Raw genomic sequence first — 21,139 nt, 5'->3', positions numbered from 1 at the left:
GCGCGCGCAAAACGCACACGCTCGTGTAAATCAGGCCTTACAGCGTGACCAAACATCAGCTTACGTCCACATATGACATTTTATATCCAGGAGAACCCGCTCAACATTGTATGAGGTATTTGTCTTCAGTGGTACAAACTGGGCGCAACATATTGTGCATTAAAATGACATATCGGCAGAAAATTTACATTTTCACTTTGCACCATCCGCTGCGCATTAATGCCTTCGTACACCACTACTTAATGGCATGTCGTGGTGCAGGGGGTTCTATATGGAGCGGGCTCATGCGCTGCGGCCGCTCCATACTCTGCAGGTGTCCGCTGTGTATTACAGCGGACACCCGGGACTAACGGACTGGAAATGCGATCGCGCTGTTACAGGAGCCTGTAAAAATTACATTATACTGCAATACATTAGTATTGTACCAGCGATATAATGATCGCTCATTCCAGTCCCCTAGGGGGACTAATAAAATGTGTAAAAAAAAAAAAAGTTAAAAAAAGTTGTTATGGTGAAAAAAATATATCATATATTTAAAGTCCAAAAAATCCCCCTTTCCCATTTTTCCTCTAAAGTAATGTAAAAAAGCAACAAAATTTGGTATCTCGATGTCCGTAAAAGTCGGAACTGTTACAATATACCATTATTTAACTTGCACTGTGAACGCTGTAAAAAATAAGGAATTTAAAACACTAAATGGCTGTTTTTTGGTCCCCTTTTAAAAAAAACAAACATAAAAAGTGATCAGAAAGTTGTATGTAAAAAAAAAAATTGTACCAATAAAAACTACAGCTCGTCCCGCAAAAAATAAGCCCGATCACCGCTCAATTGACCAAAAAATAAAAAAAAGTGATGCCTCCCGGAATGGGGTGAAAAACAAATAGTTTTGACTTTGTAAAAGTAGTAAATATAAAGAAAACTGTATAAATTTGGTATCACCGTAATCGTATTAATTAAGTCTCAGAAAAAATTTAAAGTTGTTTTTACCGTATGGTGAAAGCCGTAAAAACGGAGCACAAAAAACAATGGAGGAATCACAGCTTTTTCCAATTTCAGCCTGCAAAGAAGTTTTTCAGTTTCCCAGTATATTAAATGGTGTCACTAGAGACGACAACTCTTCCCGCAAAAAATAAGCCCTCACACAACTCTGACGGAAAAATACAAAAAAGTAATGGCTCTTGGAAAGCGGGGAGGGAAAAACTAAAATGTAAAAGCAAAAAAATGGATCAGTCCTGAAAACGTTAATTAATTTCTACTGAAAAAGCACTTATGACCACATGTGGGGTAGAGCCGTACTTGGGAGAAATTGCTTTACAAATGTTGGGGTGCTTTTTTTTCCTTTTATCCTTTGTGAAAATGAAAAAATTCAACATTTTTGTGTAAAAAATGTTGGTATTTAATTTCACGGCCTAATTCTAATAAATTCTGCATAAGACCTGTGGGTTCTATATGCTCACTATATCCCTAGATAGATTCCTTAAGGGGTGTAGTTTCCCAAATAGGGTCAGTTTTGGGGTGTTTCCATTGTTTTGGTACCTCAGGGGCTTTGCAAATGCAACATGACACCCAAAAACTATTCCAGCTAAATTTGAGCTCCAAAAGCCAAATAATGTTGCTTCCCTTCTGAGTCGTGGGTCCAAACAGCAGTTTATTACCACATATGGCATATTGCTGTAGTCAGCAGAAATTTCTTTACAATTTTTGGGGTGCCTTTTCTCCTTTATTCATTGTAAAACTTAAATATTTCTATGTTTTTTCAGAAAAAAAGTAGATTTTGATTTTCACGGTCTAATTACACTAAGTTCCGCAAAATAACTGGGGTGTCAAAGTGCTAACTTTACCCCTATAAAAAATCCTTGAGGGGTGTAGTTTCCAAAATGGGGTAACTTTTGGGGGGTTTCCACTGTTTTGGTCCCTCCAGGGTGTTGCAAACACGACATGGCACTGAAAACCAATCCAGCAAAATCTGCTCTCCAAAATCCAAATGGCGCTCCTTCCCTTCTGAGCTCTGCCGTGAGTCCAAACAGCAGTTTAGTACCACATATGGGGTATTGCCGTAATCAGGAGAAGTAGCTTTACAAGTTTTGGGGTGCTTTTTTATTCTTCCTTGCAAATATTTAAAAAAAAAAAAAAATTTCTGAAAAAAAGTAGATTTTCACTTTCACAGACAAACTCCAATAAATATAGCAAAAGACCTGTGGGGTCAAGATGCTAACTATACCCCTAGATAAAGTCCTTGAGGTGTGTAGTTTCCAAAACCGTGTCACTTTTGGGGGATTTCCACTGTTTTGGCACCGCAAGACCTCTTAAATCCTGACATGGTGCCTAAAATATATTCTAAAAAAAGACCCCAAAATCCACTAGGCGCTCCTTTGCTTCTGAGGCCTGTGTTTTAGTCCATTATCGCACTAGTCACATGTGGGATGTTTCTAAAAACTGCAGAATCTGGGCAATAAATATTGAGTTGTGTTTCTCCGGTAAAACCTTCTGTGTTACAGAAAAAAAATGTATTACAAATGAATTTCAGCAAAAAAAATTACATTTGTAAATTTCACCTCTACTTTGCTTTAATTCCTGTGAAACGCCTAAAGGTTTAAGAAACTTTCTGAATGCTGTTTTGAATACTTTGAGGGGTGCAGTTTTTAAAATGGGGGTATTTATGGGGTCTATCTAGTACTTCAGGCCCTCAAAGCCACTTCTGAACTGGTCCTGTAAAAATCGCCTTTTGAAATTTTCTTGAAAATGTGAGAAATTGCTGCTAAAGTTCTAAGCCTTGTAACATCCTAGAAAGATGAAATAATGTTCAAAAAGCGATGCAAACATAAAGTAGACATATGGAGTATGTGAAATAGTAAATATTTTGTGTTGTATTACTATCTGTTTTACAAGCAGATACATTTAAAATTAGAAAATTCATAATTTTTGCACATTTTCTTTAATTTTTGGTGTTTTTTTACAAATAAGCAATGAATTTATTGACCAAATATTTCCACTAGCATGAAGTACAATATGTCACAAGAAAACAATCTTAGAATCGCTTGTATAGGCAAAAGCATTCCAGAGTTATTACCACATAAAATGACATGTCAGATTTGAAAAACTGGGACTGGTCCTGAAGGCCAAAATGAGCTCGGTCCTGAAAGGGTTAAGAATGCTTTGAATACATAAACATGAGTTGGTCTTTTTTTTTTTATATGTAATGAAATGGAGATACTCTAGGGAGGTTGGTACTTTATTTTTTTCCTATTCCTATGCACTCTCCTAACGACATGTTCTCTCTAATAATTTTGAAGTTGGCTTTGCAATATAGTCTCCCTGATTTGACTCGGCTATGTTCAGTTAGTCTGTGAACACGATGCACATAGTTATTTATAAATCTAACGAAGATGTTCACTCACTGGTCCTACTCTAAGGGCTTATTTAAACGAATGTGATATACGTCCGTGCAACGCGCGTGATTTTCACGCGCCTCGCACCGACCTATCTTAGTCAATGGGGCCGTTCAGACTGTCCGTGAGTTTCACGCAGTGTGTCCGCTGCGTAAAACTCACAACATGTTCGATATTTGTGCGTTGTTCGCGCATCACGCACCCATTGAAGTCAATGGGTACGTGAAAATCACGCGCAGCACACGGAAGCACTTCCGTGTGACGCGCGTGATTCGCGCAACAGCAGTAAAAAGTATGATTGAAAACAGAAAAGCACCACATGCTTTTCTGTTTACAAACATACAGAGTGTCATAATGATGGCGGCTGCGCGAAAATCACGCAGCCGCGCATCATACGCTGCGGACACACGGAGCTGTTAAGTACCTTTTGCGCACGCAAAACGCCGCATTTTTTGCGCGTGCAAAACGCACACGCTCGTGTAAATCCAGCCTAAGGGTTACTCATCTACACAATACTTCCCACTATTTCAGAGGATTTTTCTTAACACTGCTTGAAGAGCAATATGGGGTTGTCAAGTTTCATTAAATTAATGTTATTTTTTGTATAATTAAGTTGTACTAGTATAATTAAGCTATACAATTTTCTAATATACTTTCTGTATTAACTCCTCACGGTTTTCAAGATCTCTGCTTGTTGTTATTCAGTAGGAGCTTTACTTACTTGGATAAAATTCTATCCATGATCATGTGATGGACACAGGTGCACGGCTCATTATAGTTACACTATGTGTATCAGAGCTGTATCTTCTAACAATCCCAGCATCTCTGCGTCCATCACATGACCATGGACAGAATTATATCCACTGGAAGGAAAGAATGAATGTTCCTACTGAGTAACAACGAGCAGAGATCTTGAAAACCATGAAATATTGTGCCCTTTGGCTAATAAAGCATAACAAAATAAACTGCGGGCTCATAGTTATATGTCTGCCCTATTTATAAGGTACCGGTGACTGGCGGCTGCTGTGTATCTGCATATATGCATGACGGCTTTCAATCACTGGTGAGAGAGGCGGGAAATTCACTGTATTCTTTGTTAGGCTATTTTTGCCCAAACGTCTATATATTTTTTAAAATTTTATTGCATTTCGGGCTCATTGTACAGTAGGCCCTCACACAGGTCCTCCTTCATGCACAGGTTTTCTATTTGCCGTTTTAAGCTGAAAAACGCCAGCGTTTATTAGAGGGGTTTTCCAGCGAGTAAAAATTGATGGACTATCCTCAGGATAGGCCATCAATAGCTGATGAGTCGGGGTCCGACTCCCGGGGACCCCGCCGATCAGCTGTTTTGAAGGCGTACTAGCGCTGCTTCCCCTTCATTCCTTCTTGCTCACTGTGAATGTTTGACACGCATTTAGCGGCGATTCACAGGTATTGCAGTATTTTCTCCCATTTTTGCTCTTTTACATGCGTCTTTGGTCATTTTGGTGTTTTCCTGACCTTTTCGAAATTCTATAGAGAAGCCTATGGAGAAATACTCTACAAAAACGCCAAAACATACTGTAGGCATTCTTATTTTTCTTTAGATTTTAGACTAACATCTGTCCACTACAACCCACTTAAAAAACAACAGAAATTTGTCGAAATGCGGGATATGAAACAGGTCTTGGGAATACTGTATATAATCGTAAATCGGGCCCCTAGGCAAACTACAGCCTAGATTACAGAATGGCCATAACAGCCATTTGGCAGTTGTGGGAATCGGAAATGAGATTAGTGGCAGCTTGAATTTTGACCCAAATGCAAACCCATCATTACCTTATTGTACTTTCTTAGCCATTATTGCACTTTCTATATTTGGTTTATAATTTTACATTCTTTTATTATATGATTGATGTTATGTTTTTTAGGTGTGACTCACAATATTCCTTTACTCCGTGAAGTTATCACTCACCCTCGTTTCGTCAAAGGAGACATTACTACTAAATTTCTCCCTGAAGTTTATCCTGATGGATTTAAAGGTTTGTCTTTTGCATTGCAGTTTCATCATGTACAGGCTGACTTAACTTACATATGGCAAGTTGTTGACTGATTATATAGTTAGAATACAGAGTAAAGTTAATATTCAATGTAGTATTAGGTTTATTCTTATCCTATACTAGTTATATTCAAATGACAGAAAATCCTGTGGACTAATAGAATAGTCATATCTACTGCTTATGTCAAAGCAGTCTGATCATATCCCAAATCACATAAATGACAAATATTAAATATATATTTAGAATATTTGTTAAACAGATTTTTACTTAGTCATTGAAAAACGGCAAAGATACTATTTTAGGGTCAGTTCACACTTCGGATTTTGCGTGGCGGGAAGATTCCTCCTCCCATTGACTTCATTGGGAGGTTAGGGCGGAATCCGCAGGACGCCTCTTTTTCCCACTAGCTAAAAAAAACAGCTAGCGGAAAAAAGATGCGTCCGACTCCCATTAAAATTAATAGGAGGCAGAATTTTGTTGCGGAATCTGCAGACCTTTCCACTGCAAAAACTCTGCCGTGTGAACAGGGCTTAAGGGGCTCAAGCTGTTTTCTTTTTCTGTCTGAAGCCACATTTCATCTTTATTGGGTATCCTTGGTGATGGCCGCCTAGTACTCTGATGATAACTTTAGCAAATGATGAGCCCTGATAAGCACAAACTGGTTCATGGCTTGCTCTGGTAATCTGTCAGGCTTGAGTCATGTAAGTGATGACCTCATATGTGACAGTTTTGTTTTGGAAAGAATTGCCCTGCTCCCTGTGACTGACATATCTTCGATACATGGATATGGAGACAAATGTTCCTCACAATGGTGAAGGGATACCCCCCACTGAACAAATTATTCTGGGAACTGCCCCTGGCTATTATTATTGGTTATGTTCACACATAGCTGTATTCATTCCTTTATATGAGGAGTGTGTAACATGCAGATTTTGCTGCAGGTTTGCGGCGGCATGTGCATGCAAATTTTTGGTGGATTTTTCCACTATATGTGATCGTAGCCTAAAGGGTCCTCTAATGCCAAACTACTGATTCACTGCTTTCACGATACAGGAGAATTTATGACACTCTACCTCGGCCAAAAGTTTTGAGACTGACACAAATTTTGGTTTTCACAAAGTTTGCTGCTTCAGTGTTTATAGTGGCAATTTGCATTAACTCTAGATGGTTATGAAGAGTGATCGGATGAATTGCAATTTATTGCAAAGTCATTCCTTGCCTTGAAAATTAACTTAATCGCAAAACCTCATTTCCCCTGCATTTCAGCCGTGCCATAAAATGACCTGCTAATGTAATTTCAGTGATCTTCTCATTAGCTCAGGAGAAAGTGTGAACTATCACTCTGTCATGCTGTTTAAAGAAACTAGTCTGCTCTTATAATTCAAAAGGGGATGGTACTTGAAATTATTGTCTTCAGTTAACAATGGTTACATCCAAGGAAACACGTGCAGTCATCATTGCTTTGAGTCAAAAGGGCTTTACAGGCAAGGACATTGCTGCTTGTAAGATTGCCACTAAATCAATCATTTATCATATTATCATGAACTACAAGGAAAGAGGTTCAATTGCTGTGAAGAAGTATTCAGGGCGCTCAAGAAAGTTCAGCAAGTGCTAGGACCCTCTTCTAAAACATATTTAGCTACGGGATAGGTTCATCAACAGTGCAGAACTTGCTCAGGAATGGCTGCTGTCAGTGCATTTCCATGCACAATGAGGCGAAGGCTTTTGGAGGCTGGCCTGGTGTCAAGGGCAGCAAAGAAGCCACTTCTCTCAAAGAAAAACATCAAGGACAGACTGGCATTCTGCCGGTAGTACAGGGATTGGACTGCGGAGGACTGGGGTAAAGTTATTTTCTCTGATGAAGCCCCCATCAGACTGTTTGGGACATCTAGATGAATGATTGTCCGGAGAAGAAAAGGTGATGGCTACCATGAGTCCTCTGTCATGCCAGCAGTAAAGTATCCTGAGACCATTCATGTGTGAAGTTGCTTTTGATCCAAGGGAGTGGGCTCACTCACAATTTTACCTAAGAACACTTCCATGAATAAAGAATGGTATCTAAATATCCTCCAATAGCAACTTCTCTCAACGATCCAGGAGCAATTTGGTGATGAACAATGCTTTTTCCAGCATGATGGAGAACCATGTAACAATGCGAAAGTGATAACTGAGTGGCTCGTTGAACAAAACATTGAAACTTTGGGTCCATGGCCAGGAAGCTCCCCAGATCTCAATCCCTTTGAGAACCTGTGGTCAATCCTCAAAAAGCAGGTGGACAAACACAGAAATTCTGATACTCCAAGCACTGATTCTGCAAGAATGGGTTGCCATCAGTCAGGATTTGGCCCAGAAGCTGATATCAAGTATGCCAGAGCGAATTGCAGAAGTCTTGAAAAAGAAGGGCCAAACACTGTAAATATTCAGTTTTTGCATGAACTTGAAGTATTTGGCAATAAAAGTTTAAAAAACGTATGAAATGCTTATAAGTGTACTTCAGTATACCATAGAAACATCTGACTAGAGGATCTAAAAGCACTGAAGCAGCAACTTTGTGAAAACCAAAATTTATGTCCATCTCAAAACTTTTGGCCAGTACTGTAGTGTTGTAGAGCTGGTAAGAATTGCTAACAAGCACATTGCTGATTGGTTATTGGTTCCAGCAGTCAAATACCATTCTCCTTACTTACGAAGTGCCCTTTAGGCCATGTTGACACAGTTTTTTGGCGCTGAAGCAGGAAAAAAAGCACCATGCCTTTTCTTGGCACGGTTTCCGCCTCTGACCTCCCATTGAAATCAACAGGAGGCAGAAAACAACTGCAGCTCCCACGTACTCTCTGCCTGCAGCTCCCTCGGTCTCCAGGACATCGAGAGTTACTCACTCGGGCGTCGCCCGGCCTGGCAGACTGAGGCAGTCTGCAGCCAATAGGAGCTCAGGAGCGTCAGGCCAATCAAAGCCTGGCTGATGTTCCTGAGCTCCCGCCCTCTCCTTATTTAGTTCAGCCTGGGATAGTTGGCTTTTGTCTGTAATTAGAGTTTCCTTGCCTGGTGCTTTCCCTTGTTTCACACTCCCCTGAGCGACTTGCATTTTAACTTCCTGTGACCTGACCTCGGCTTGACTACTGACTTTTCTTTGCCTTCTGACTTTTTTTTCCCGCACTCTCCTGGTTTGACCCTGCCTGCCTGACTCCACCTTTTGTGCCCGGACTTGTCCGTGGCACAATTGCCCTGCCTCTCCCTCCGTGTACTTCCCAGATGACCCTTTGTTATTTTGTACGGTCTCTGTCTTTTCTATTTGTCAGTTTCACTTGTACCAGTATAGAGAACGCCACCCAGTTGTGCGCCGTCGTTTAGGTCGGGTCGTACAAGTAGGTAGGGACAGAGGTTTGGGAAGAACAGGGACCTCACTGTTTACGGTGTTCATGACAGCAGCACTAGTTTCTGAGCGTCTTTCGCATCGTTTTTTTGCCAGCTATTATCACATTTAAGTTTGAGGGCTTTGACCGCAAGATACAGATTCTATTTGTCCAGGATACATAAAAACTGTATCTCAAAAAGCAAAACAATTTTTTTTTTTTTTTTAAATTAAATCCAAATTAAAAACTTGTTCAAAATAAAATTAAACATTAGTTTATTAAAAAAAAAAAAAATACTTTCAAAGGTTTACATTGCTTTTAAATGCTGACACTATTATAAAGTGAGAGCCTCCTAACCAGACTATGCTTGACGAAATGTGAAATTATTGTACAGTGAGAGATTTTAATGATATTTATATCTTTGTAATATACAACACTCAAATACATATGTATAATTGTAATAAAAAGAAAACCAATACTCTTGAAAACAAGACTTTTTTTTGTCCTTCAGCTTAAAACTTACTTTGTACAATTTTCGTATAAGGTAACCTTTTCGATTACGGTGAGCTTTCCTAATATTAATTTCCAGGGACATGGAAGGAACCAGAGGTCATTGATTTTTGCATTCCATTCCTGACCTGCTGCTGCATGCACAAGCCTGTTCTTGGTTTATGTACACTGTACAAAGTGTCATTGAGGCGCCAACCATTAAGCAGAAACAGCCGCTTTCTCATTTGAATTTTGTGCTGAGCTGCAAATACTTTCTATTGTATATTATATATTTTACTATTCTACCTGTATGGTAATGTACATAGTTTTTAATTAGATTCACAACGTTTTGAATGTTGTTTGAATTTTCTATATGACATTTAAATAATCATATGTAAAAAGTAGTTTAGATTTAAATCTAAGTTTGGAATATTTATTTGAAAATTTTAAGGCCTCACGCACACGACTGTAGCCATGTGCACGGCCGTGATTTTTGGGTGGGCCGGGGGCGGAGTGTCACCTGCGAGCCGCCTGCAAATCGCGGACTGTTCACATGGCCGCGGCCATTATTTCCTATGAGCCTGGACTCCCATTGGAATGAATGGGGCTGCAATTCTCCAGTGGATTTTCGGGGGAATTGCGGCCGCAATAGCACGTTTGTGTTCATGGGGCCTAAGAATTAAGAATAAAAAAAGTGGTTTTGCTTGTAATTCTTAGTGTAGCCAGGATTTGCACAAAATCTGTGTTCTATGTTGACCAGCACTGCTAATATAGTGATGAACATAGTCATAGATGTCATTCCATAACAGAACCTGCCTTACCTGGTGCTTCTAGTATAAACACCTAACCCCTTAAGGGTCAATGCACGCGATGCGTATTACGTGCGGTTTTGCTGCGCGTATTTCTGCACGTAAATCGACCTGCCGTGCGGATTTTTAAAATTTATCTTGCGTTTCCGCCTGCAAATTGTATCTGCCTAAAGCTGTGGAAAATTGCAGAAAAACCCGCAGCATGAAAACGCGCCTGAAAAACGCATCAAAACGTGAAAACGCTTGATTAGGTGCAGTTTTTACCTGCGAATTTCCTGAGGTTTTGGTGCCCCATTTTCTGCAGCAAAATACGCAATATGTGCATTTAGCCTTAGATTTCCAGTGCTAGAACATCGCTTTTCTTACGGCGTGTTTACAAAAGTGGATGGGATTAATCATTAGGTAACAGATCTTTATCCATGATGTTATTCATGTATCTGAATGTAATAAAAATGTGCATAAAATATATTGTACCTCAGTAAGGTGGAAGACCATTGCTCCATGTCATGGTCAGATAAAAACCTGTAAACAAATCTATAAACCTCTCTAGATTTAGAGTAGCAGTTATGGTTAAACTTGGAAATGTGGCAAATATATATGCTGTCCAGTGGAGAGCTAGTGAAGTAATACAGAATCTGGCACGTATACTAGCAACTAGACCCATAAAAAAGACGCTTCACAAAAGTATCATTTTGTAATTCATTGATGAGGATGGGTAAAATGGGTGACATGGGAATAATAGATCGCATTAACCGCCTGCAATACTCCCGAGTGCCACACGTGACGTGTCATTTGGCTCTTGTTTAGACAGAGGGTTTCGAATTGGACAAACACAACACTCCGCAAAAAACAAATCAGTCTGCTCCAATAGGCGTTTTAAAAGGGTGATCTTGTATGTGATAACCCCCTTGAACTTATGATCTGTAATGACGCTAAAACCATTGAGAATTTTTTATGATACTAAAGTGTTGTGTTTAATAAAGCAAAATATTATGTTCACTGCTGTGTACTGTTCTCCTGAATGTCTTGTGGGTTTTTTTGTTTTTGTTTTTTAAATTCTTGATTTTCCTTCATAACAGGACACAGTTTGACATGTCAAGAAAGAAATGACCTTCTTGTGACAACAGCCTCACTATATGTTGCTTCACAGACCAGGTCACATCGATTTCTAAATAACATAAGGTTGGTCTTTTTAAACATTCAAGAATACTTGCTATATACTATAGCTATATATCATAGCATTAAGGTGTATTCTCTAAACGAAAATATGCACTATTCTTTTATAAACCCATAAACATCTATAGAATATAGGAATATTGCTCTAGTTTGAGCTTTCCAGACGATATTTTGAAGAGGACTCACGTCACCGAATTTACAGATGTCACACTATTTCTTAATCTTGTCAAAATCATCTTTTTCAATAAATATACCCAGCACAAAACCATATAAATGAGTGTTAGTTGCTCACACTATAGGATATGGTGGGCACGTTAATTAGTTTGAGGTCATTCACTTGTAGCAAAGGGCCATCAGAAAACATGTTAGCACTTCTAGAGGACTAGAAACAATTCTGTAGCTCACCTCCTACAAAATGTGTGATCAGTGAAAAGCAAATATTCCCTCTTGTTGAAGTAACTGTGAATTGCTGTCTAATTCATAGTTGTCAACATTTTAAAATAATAACTGGATCCTGTTAAAGGGGTTTTAAACTTGTTTATAAATAAAGCTGTTACATCATTGAATGGAAAAAGTGACTTTTTTTTGTTTTGTAGATATAAATTTAGTATTCCAGTTCTCTGATGTCAGACAGCAATTCAAACAATAGGTCCGTGTATAGATTTCTGTTGTATTCGCTAAACTTCACACGTTCTATTGTCTATATGTAAGTATAATTACAGGCTGAGTGTACAGTATTTACATGTCCCAGGATGTAGCAATAGTAACCAGACTATATACATACATTGCTTATATGGCTAAATGCATTGAGGTAACTGGTGAAAAATGAACGAGGACTTTATGACTAAACATGGCTTAGGACCTTTAGTAAACCTATTTTTTTTTCAATTGTAAATGCTGGTTACTGATTTATGGAATTTCCAACGAGACAAAAAAAAAATTCTGCTAAAAAAAAGTGAGTGACATTATCTCCACATGCTTTGGCTGACACCTGAGGCACAGTTAGTGACAATCTGGTCTTTCATAGATTGAGTAGATATAAAAGCTTATATTCATGACCACATTTCTATTAAGTTTTATAGTACCTTTTAAAGGGGTTTTCTGGCCTCAGGATAGTCCATCAATAGCTGATGGGTCGGGGTCCAACTACCGGGACCCCCACCTATCAGCTTTTTTTTAAAAGCAGTGCAGCACTCGTAAGAGCACTGCTTCCCCTTCAATTCTTCTTGCTCACTGTGAATCTTCGACACGCATTTAGTGGCGATTCACATTGATTGCAGCCTTTTCTTCCATTCACTTGAATGAGAGAAAAGTCTGCAATACCTTTCAGACCAATCAGCAATTGATGGCCTATCCTGACTGGTTGGAAAACTCCTTTAAGGTCCAGATCATACACCGTTTTGATGCAGTGTTTGGCTCTGTTTTTAGAGCCAAAGCCAGAAGTGGATCCAAAAGGAAGGAAAGGTATAAAGAAAAGCCTGATGCATCTCCTTTCTTTTATGTACTTTCCTGGGCTTGGCTCAAAATACTCAGCCAAAAACTGCATCAAAACGTGTGTGTGTGTGTGTGTGTGTGTGTGTGTGTGTGTGTGTGTGTGTGTGTGTGTATATATATATATATATATATATATATATATATATCTGGCCTAAAGGGACGCTCCGAGACATTGATGACCTAATCTTAAATTCAACCTCCAGGACCCCTGCCGATCAGCGCAATGAAGAAGTCAAAAGCCCTTTCATTGTGTACACCGGGACAATGGGTCATCTGAATGGGTAACAGTGTGCCTGGTACTAAAGTTGTTGCATTAAAGTGAATGCTCATTGAGCTGCAGTACCAGGCACAACCACCACTTTATTGTTCTGATGTGCAGATATCCTGGTTGGAACCCCACCATTGTTTATGTCCCAGAGAACTCCTTTAATATTTAATAAGAAATGTTATGTCTTAAGGAAAATGGTGAACACTTTGTAAAGAATATAATTCCATCAATATTCTGTTGAATGTATGTTGTAAATTTGTTCTATAGATTACTATAGTGGATTTAAGGCCAGAATAATTTTGTTTTTTCGTTTTCCTACACACTGCTCCACTTACACCATTGTAAGTGGACCATAAGTAGTAATTGCTTCTGAAGTCCCCGAAATGTCAAGCCCAAAAAATAGAGAAAATAAAAAGCTCATTACTAATACAGAGAAAGCAAGAAAAGTCTAAAAGTGAGTCACCCTCACCCGATTGCCACAGGAGCAGCTTTTTCCTGGCAGTGTACAGTACACATAGCAGTGTACAGTACACATAGCAGTGTAGTGGATGTGGCACAGTTAGCAGAATAGATGTAGTACAGGTTACATGTACTATATTATCTACTGGTAATACTAGAGCATGCTGTTCAATAATACAGAACCTGCTGTTTGGCTCTACTTTCCCCAAATGTGATCTGGATATTGGCAGTTCACTGTGGCCAATCAGACATTTTCCAGGAAATTGGACATGCCAATTAGCAAATCTTCCATCCAGTCGCACGCAGATCGGCTCTGCCTGTAGCTTAAGTTAAAACGGGGTCTTACTTTATGATGGCCCATAAAAGGCCACTGTAGGTTGAAAACATGAGGGACCCCTGTGTGTGTTAACCAGAATAGGCACCATATCGCACTACAATCTTCCGCGATTGCACTGAGAGATAATCGCCATCTATAATATTACCATGGAGCCCAGGCCCAAAACTAGTCGACGTAAGACTTTTGCTAGAGTTGTAGAAATGCTTGGCTGGTTACATCCATACAGACCAGCTACATTTTTTATTCGGTTTCTCTCCAGGATATGGTGCGAAATAGAAACATTCTTTAGGCTTTAGTGATTTTATGCTTTCTTGATGTAGAGGTGTCATTGAAAAAAAGTCAGAATTGCTGCTATGTAGTTTTGGGGCATTTTGTTTTTATTCCAGTCTTAGTGGGTGTAGCCAAATGACTTTACAGGTGTGGCTACATCATACGATCTCTTGGGCCTACTAATGTAATGTTTGTATTTCAGAATCCAATTACCCACAGTACTTCCTATGCACTGCTTGTGTTGGCTATAATCTCTATTTTTCTAATTTCTTCATTGGATTTGTTCATTTATCTTTTATTAGACTTGGCAAAAACGTACCTGTTACTCAACATGTCACAAACTGTTATATCATAATGTGTGACATTTTAATATGGCACCATTTGTGCGTATAATACTTATTTTTCTCGTGGATGGCAGTCAATTAGCATAACAAATACAAAATGTAAAGGCCACACACACATTGTATTATTTTTGTTCTTGATGCCGTATAAAGTAATCTCTAACTTTATGCGGCATCTTTTTAACCCACTGCTATTTTTGGCCACATTAGATTTATCTATTTTTGTTTCACCACATTCCAAGAGCCATATGTGTTTGGTTTTTTTCGTTGACATAACGGTGTAAGATCTTGTTGCGTTTAAGAATTTTTTTTTAATTCTGTTATTTTGGGGGACATATAATTTAGCATTTAATTTGAAAATTGTTGTATAACTGAGTAAAGATCCATGTGTTTTTTCTTACAATAAAGATTTGAGTGCTACTGTAATTATTCATTTATTAGGCCCCCTGCACACGGCCGTAGCCATAATCACAGTCCTTGATTATGGGCACGGCCGGCCGCGGACAGTCACGCGCATTTGCTAGCCATACTCATTAAAAAGTATAGGAACACGGTCTACAAAAAAAAATAAAAAAATAGGACATGTCCTATTTTTTGCGGATGCTTTCTACGGCCCTGACACCTTCCCATAAATATACGGGAAGGTGTCCGTGGGCAATATAAATGAATGGATCTGTACTTTGATCCGCAATTACAGATCAAAATTATGGTCGTGTGCATGGGGCCTTAGGGGTGAATACTTATGCACAATAAAGTTCTTTTTTTTTTGTCTTCATTATTGTTGTATTACAGTAAAAAATATTTTGCACCTTCAAAGTGACAAGCATGTTTAAATCAAATGGTGCAAACCGACCAAAATTCCATTTATAATTCAAGATTATAATGCAGCAAATCACGAAAAAAAACACTACAAGGCAGTGTGTATTTTTCATTTTATTACACATATATATATATATATATATATATATATATATATATATATATATATATATATATATTACTTTATTCATTTAACTTTCATTTTTTCTTCTGTCCCACTAGGGGGTTTTTAAGTTTATTATTTTTTGTATTATAATGCATTAAAATACCTGTATATGCATCTTTTAACCCATGGAGGGCTGGTCTATTTTAGGCCTTCAGCAATTTTTTTTCAACTGTTTATTGACACATTCAATGTGTACATTTTTACTTATTCGTCAAGGATGTATGAGGGCATATTTTTTGCGAGGTGAATTGTAGTTTTTATTGGCACCATTATGAGGTACATATTATTAATTGATTAACTTTTAGAAAAAAGGGGAAAAAACCCACACAATTTGTGGGATATGGAAAGCACTCGCAAAAAATCTGCCATTTGCTTTTTAGCTGCAGCTGCCTCACCAGGGCGCGAGGGGGACCCACATCCATGAATGTGAGATTTGGGAATACCCCTATAACAACAGTTAAACTGATCTCCAGTAGAAAGTCAGGTTCATCTGTAGCAGAAGTATCTCTGGCACATCAAATCTACTCTTGGTTAGACAGTAAATACATTACTCCAGTGGTGGACTGGGGTGCTTACTGTCCACTATTGGAATTGATTAGGGGCTAACCCTCGAACTTCATAGAAATATTAGGAAAGGGTCACTGTTAGTTTTGTTAGGAGGTTCTCTCGGTTAGGCCGAATTCAGACGACCGTAGTATACATCCGAGTGACGGCTGTTAAAACAACGGCCGTTACCCGGACGCATGTATTTCAATGGGAACTTCCACACGGCCGTTGTTTCAAGGGATTGTGTGGAGGGTCCATTGAAAAATAAAAAGTGTCCTATTTTCTTTAGATTTGGACTCAAGTCTATGGGGATGCGTGATATGGGAGCAACTTGGAAGTGAAAAAGGGAAGTTATTCGTGTCCGAGTTTGCACTCGTTCGTGTGAATCTGGCCTTCGGATCCTCTGTTGTGGATCCAGTCAAATATGCAGATATAAATCTCGCAGTATATACGGGATAGCAGAGCGTATGAGGGCCCAGCAGAGCATATAAAGGCCCAGCATCAGGGGCGCAGCTAAAGGCTCATGGGACCCAATGCAAAGGTTCTTCTTGCCCCCCCCCAAACTTCTCATGGCCGACGGCCTGCAGCTTTCGGCTATATCCCTTGGTCTCCTAAGTTACCCAACGATGCAGTACTATCTGCCAGAGGAGTCACGAAGGTCTTGAAATGTCATTGGAAATAGCGCCATTACATATAGCTCCCCAAAAATGTGTGTGCGTGTATGTATATATAGGAGACAGCATATATATATATAGCACTACGACCCTATAGCTATGGATAGGATTAGATACAGTGGCTTAGCAGACTTTATCACATGTGACTGGATTAGATATAGGTAGAGATGAGCGAACTTATGAAAAGTTCGGTTCGGCAAGTTCGCCGAATTTCGTGCAAAAGTTCGATTCGGACCGAACTAGTTCTGACCGAACCTGTAATACAAGAAAGCCCCTAAAAATCGTGTATAACACTGTTTTAAAGCCCTAGAAGCCCTGTATAACACTCTTAGGTCACCCATGAGTGTATCCAAGTACTTTTGAGCTGTCTTTAATGCAAAGTTGGTGTCAAAGTTACGCCAACATGTATGGCTCTAGGAAAACGGATGGGACACGGAGATAACTAACAGAAACCACTGCACTTGTGCATGTTGTATGCTTAATGCATTGTTAAAAAAGGTACAAAAATTTACCATTTTAGGCGGCTGATGCCTGCCAGGGTTCATACATATAAGGTGGTAAAAGAAGAAGCAATGGCTTTTGACAAGCCCTCCAAAAATTGACCCTTTTTATTGGCAGATGCCTGCCGGGGTTCATCCATACATGGATGTAAAAGCAACAAGCAATGGCTTTTCACAAGCCCTCCAAAAATTGACCCTTTTTATTGGCAGATGCCTGCCGAGGTTCTTCCATACATGGATGTAAAAGCAACAAGCAATGGCTTTTCACAAGCCCTCCAAAAATTGACCCTTTTTATTGGCAGATGCCTGCCGGGGTTCTTCCATACATTGATGTAAAAGCAACAAGCAATGGCTTTTGACAAGCCCTCCAAAAATTGACCCTTTTTATTGGCAGATGCCTGCCGGGGTTCTTCCATACATGGATGTAAAAGCATTAAAGCAACAAGCAATGGCTTTTCACAAGCCCTCCAAAAATTGACCCTTTTTATTGGCAGATGCCTGCCGGGGTTCTTCCATACATGGATGTAATAGCATTAAAGCAACAAGCAATGGCTTTTCACAAGCCCTCCAAAAATTGACCCTTTTTATTGGCAGATGCCTGCCGGGGTTCTTCCATACATGGATGTAAAAGCATTAAAGCAACAAGCAATGGCTTTTCACAAGCCCTCCAAAAATTGACCCTTTTTATTGGCAGATGCCTGCCGGGGTTCTTCCATACATGGATGTAAAAGCATTAAAGCAACAAGCAATGGCTTTTCACAAGCCCTCCAAAAATTGACCCTTTTTATTGGCAGATGCCTGCCGGGGTTCTTCCATACATTGATGTAAAAGCATTAAAGCAACAAGCAATGGCTTTTCACAAGCCCTCCAAAAATTGACCCTTTTTATTGGCAGATGCCTGCCGGGGTTCTTCCATACATGGATGTAAAAGCATTAAAGCAACAAGCAATGGCTTTTCACAAGCCCTCCAAAAATTGACCCTTTTTATTGGCAGATGCCTGCCGGGGTTCTTCCATACATGGATGTAAAAGCAACAAGCAATGGCTTTTCACAAGCCCTCCAAAAATTGACCCTTTTTATTGGCAAGGGTGAGTAGTAGCAGCACATTAAAAGACACTGGACGACAGTCACAGGACAAAGCCCTGTGGTGGGGCAGGCCTGCTTGTAGCAGACGGGCGGCAGTGGAGGTTTATTGGTGGTAGTAGTCGAGGTAGCCAACACAGACAGCAAGGGTGCAAGCAGTAGTAGCAGTAGTAGCAGCACATTAAAAAAAGAGACTGGACAGTCAGAGGATGACAAAGCCCTGTGGTGGGGCAGGCCTCAGGCCTGCTTGTAGCAGACGGGCGGCAGTGGAGGTGTATTGGTGGTAGTAGTCGAGGTAGCCAACACAGACAGCAAGGGTGCAAGCAGTAGTAGCAGTAGTAGCAGCACATTAAAAAAAGAGACTGGACAGTCAGAGGAGGGCAAAGCCCTGTGGTGGGGCAGGCCTCAGGCCTGCTTGTAGCAGACGGCAGTGGAGGTGTATTGGTGGTAGTAGAGGTAGACTAGCCAACACAGACAGCAAGGGTGGTAGGACTGGTAGTAGCAGCAGCACATTAAAAAAAGAGACTGGACGACAGTCACAGGACATAGCCCTGTGGTGGGGTAGGCCTGCTTGTAGCAGACGGGCGGCAGTGTAGGTGTATTGGTGGTATTAGAGGTAGCCAACACAGACAGCAAGGGTGCAAGCAGTAGTAGCAGTAGTAGCAGCACATTAAAAAAAAGAGAGACTGGACAGTCACAGGAGGACAAAGCCCTGTGGTGGGGCAGGCCTCAGGCCTGCTTGTAGCAGACGGGCGGCAGTGGAGGTGTATTGGTGGTAGTAGTCGAGGTAGCCAACACAGACAGCAAGGGTGCAAGCAGTAGTAGCAGTAGTAGCAGCACATTAAAAAAAGAGACTGGACAGTCAGAGGAGGACAAAGCCCTGTGGTGGGGCAGGCCTCAGGCCTGCTTGTAGCAGACGGGCGGCAGTGGAGGTGTATTGGTGGTAGTAGTCGAGGTAGCCAACACAGACAGCAAGGGTGCAAGCAGTAGTAGCAGTAGTAGCAGCACATTAAAAAAAGAGACTGGACAGTCAGAGGAGGACAAAGCCCTGTGGTGGGGCAGGCCTCAGGCCTGCTTGTAGCAGACGGGCGGCAGTGGAGGTGTATTGGTGGTAGACTGGTAGTAGCCGAGGTAGCCAACACAGACAGCAAGGGTGCAAGCAGTAGTAGCAGTAGTAGCAGCACATTAAAAAAAAGAGAGACTGGACAGTCACAGGAGGACAAAGCCCTGTGGTGGGGCAGGCCTCAGGCCTGCTTGTAGCAGACGGGCGGCAGTGGAGGTGTATTGGTGGTAGACTGGTAGTAGCCGAGGTAGCCAACACAGACAGCAAGGGTGCAAGCAGTAGTAGCAGTAGTAGCAGCACATTAAAAAAAGAGACTGGACAGTCAGAGGAGGGCAAAGCCCTGTGGTGGGGCAGGCCTCAGGCCTGCTTGTAGCAGACGGGCGGCAGTGGAGGTGTATTGGTGGTAGTAGTCGAGGTAGCCAACACAGACAGCAAGGGTGCAAGCAGTAGTAGCAGTAGTAGCAGCACATTAAAAAAAGAGACTGGACAGTCAGAGGAGGGCAAAGCCCTGTGGTGGGGCAGGCCTCAGGCCTGCTTGTAGCAGACGGGCGGCAGTGGAGGTGTATTGGTGGTAGTAGTCGAGGTAGCCAACACAGACAGCAAGGGTGCAAGCAGTAGTAGCAGTAGTAGCAGCACATTAAAAAAAGAGACTGGACAGTCAGAGGAGGGCAAAGCCCTGTGGTGGGGCAGGCCTCAGGCCTGCTTGTAGCAGACGGGCGGCAGTGGAGGTGTATTGGTGGTAGTAGTCGAGGTAGCCAACACAGACAGCAAGGGTGCAAGCAGTAGTAGCAGTAGTAGCAGCACATTAAAAAAAGAGACTGGACAGTCAGAGGAGGACAAAGCCCTGTGGTGGGGCAGGCCTCAGGCCTGCTTGTAGCAGACGGGCGGCAGTGGAGGTGTATTGGTGGTAGTAGTCGAGGTAGCCAACACAGACAGCAAGGGTGCAAGCAGTAGTAGCAGTAGTAGCAGCACATTAAAAAAAGAGACTGGACAGTCAGAGGAGGGCAAAGCCCTGTGGTGGGGCAGGCCTCAGGCCTGCTTGTAGCAGACGGCAGTGGAGGTGTATTGGTGGTAGTAGAGGTAGACTAGCCAACACAGACAGCAAGGGTGGTAGGACTGGTAGTAGCAGCAGCACATTAAAAAAAGAGACTGGACGACAGTCACAGGACATAGCCCTGTGGTGGGGTAGGCCTGCTTGTAGCAGACGGGCGGCAGTGTAGGTGTATTGGTGGTATTAGAGGTAGCCAACACAGACAGCAAGGGTGCAAGCAGTAGTAGCAGCACATTAAAAAAAAGAGAGACTGGACAGTCACAGGAGGACAAAGCCCTGTGGTGGGGCAGGCCTCAGGCCTGCTTGTAGCAGACGGGCGGCAGTGGAGGTGTATTGGTGGTAGTAGTCGAGGTAGCCAACACAGACAGCAAGGGTGCAAGCAGTAGTAGCAGTAGTAGCAGCACATTAAAAAAAGAGACTGGACAGTCACAGGAGGACAAAGCCCTGTAGTGGGGCAGGCCTCAGGCCTGCTTGTAGCAGATGGCAGTGTAGGTGTATTGGTGGTAGTAGAGGTACTAGCCAACACAGACAGCAAGGGTGCAAGCAGTAGTAGCAGTAGTAGCAGCACATTAAAAAAAGAGACTGGAGAGTCACAGGACAAAGCCCTCTGGTGGGGCAGGCCTGCTTGTAGCAGACGGCACTGGGGTGGATTGGTGGTAGAAGTAGTAGCAGCTGCAGCACCAACAGCGGCACATTAAAAAAAGAGTGGACAGGACAGAATCCCATAGTAGCAGGCGGCAGTAGCAGGCGGCAGCAGCAGCAGCAATGTAAGATCTAATCAGTGGCATCAGGCACAGGGGTTTTAAAATCCTC

General features: G+C 41.3%; 1 protein-coding gene across 3 annotated transcripts in view; it reads left to right on the top strand.

Annotated features, from left to right (window-relative positions):
* PCCA (propionyl-CoA carboxylase subunit alpha) overlaps positions 1-21,139 on the top strand; it is a 614,152-nt gene that overhangs the window by 337,577 nt on the left and 255,436 nt on the right. For all 3 annotated transcript variants that reach the window (XM_075852453.1, XM_075852451.1, XM_075852452.1), the window contains 2 exons: positions 5,300-5,410; positions 11,159-11,261. In XM_075852453.1, the coding sequence (XP_075708568.1) occupies positions 5,300-5,410; positions 11,159-11,261 (214 nt within the window). The remainder of the gene's footprint in view (positions 1-5,299; positions 5,411-11,158; positions 11,262-21,139) is intronic.

The sequence above is a fragment of the Rhinoderma darwinii genome, chromosome 2 (genome assembly GCF_050947455.1).
Source record: "Rhinoderma darwinii isolate aRhiDar2 chromosome 2, aRhiDar2.hap1, whole genome shotgun sequence".
NCBI classification, from domain to species: Eukaryota; Metazoa; Chordata; class Amphibia; order Anura; family Rhinodermatidae; genus Rhinoderma; species Rhinoderma darwinii.
Note: the sequence above shows the minus strand (reverse complement) of the source record. Positions and strands in the feature narration are given on the sequence as shown.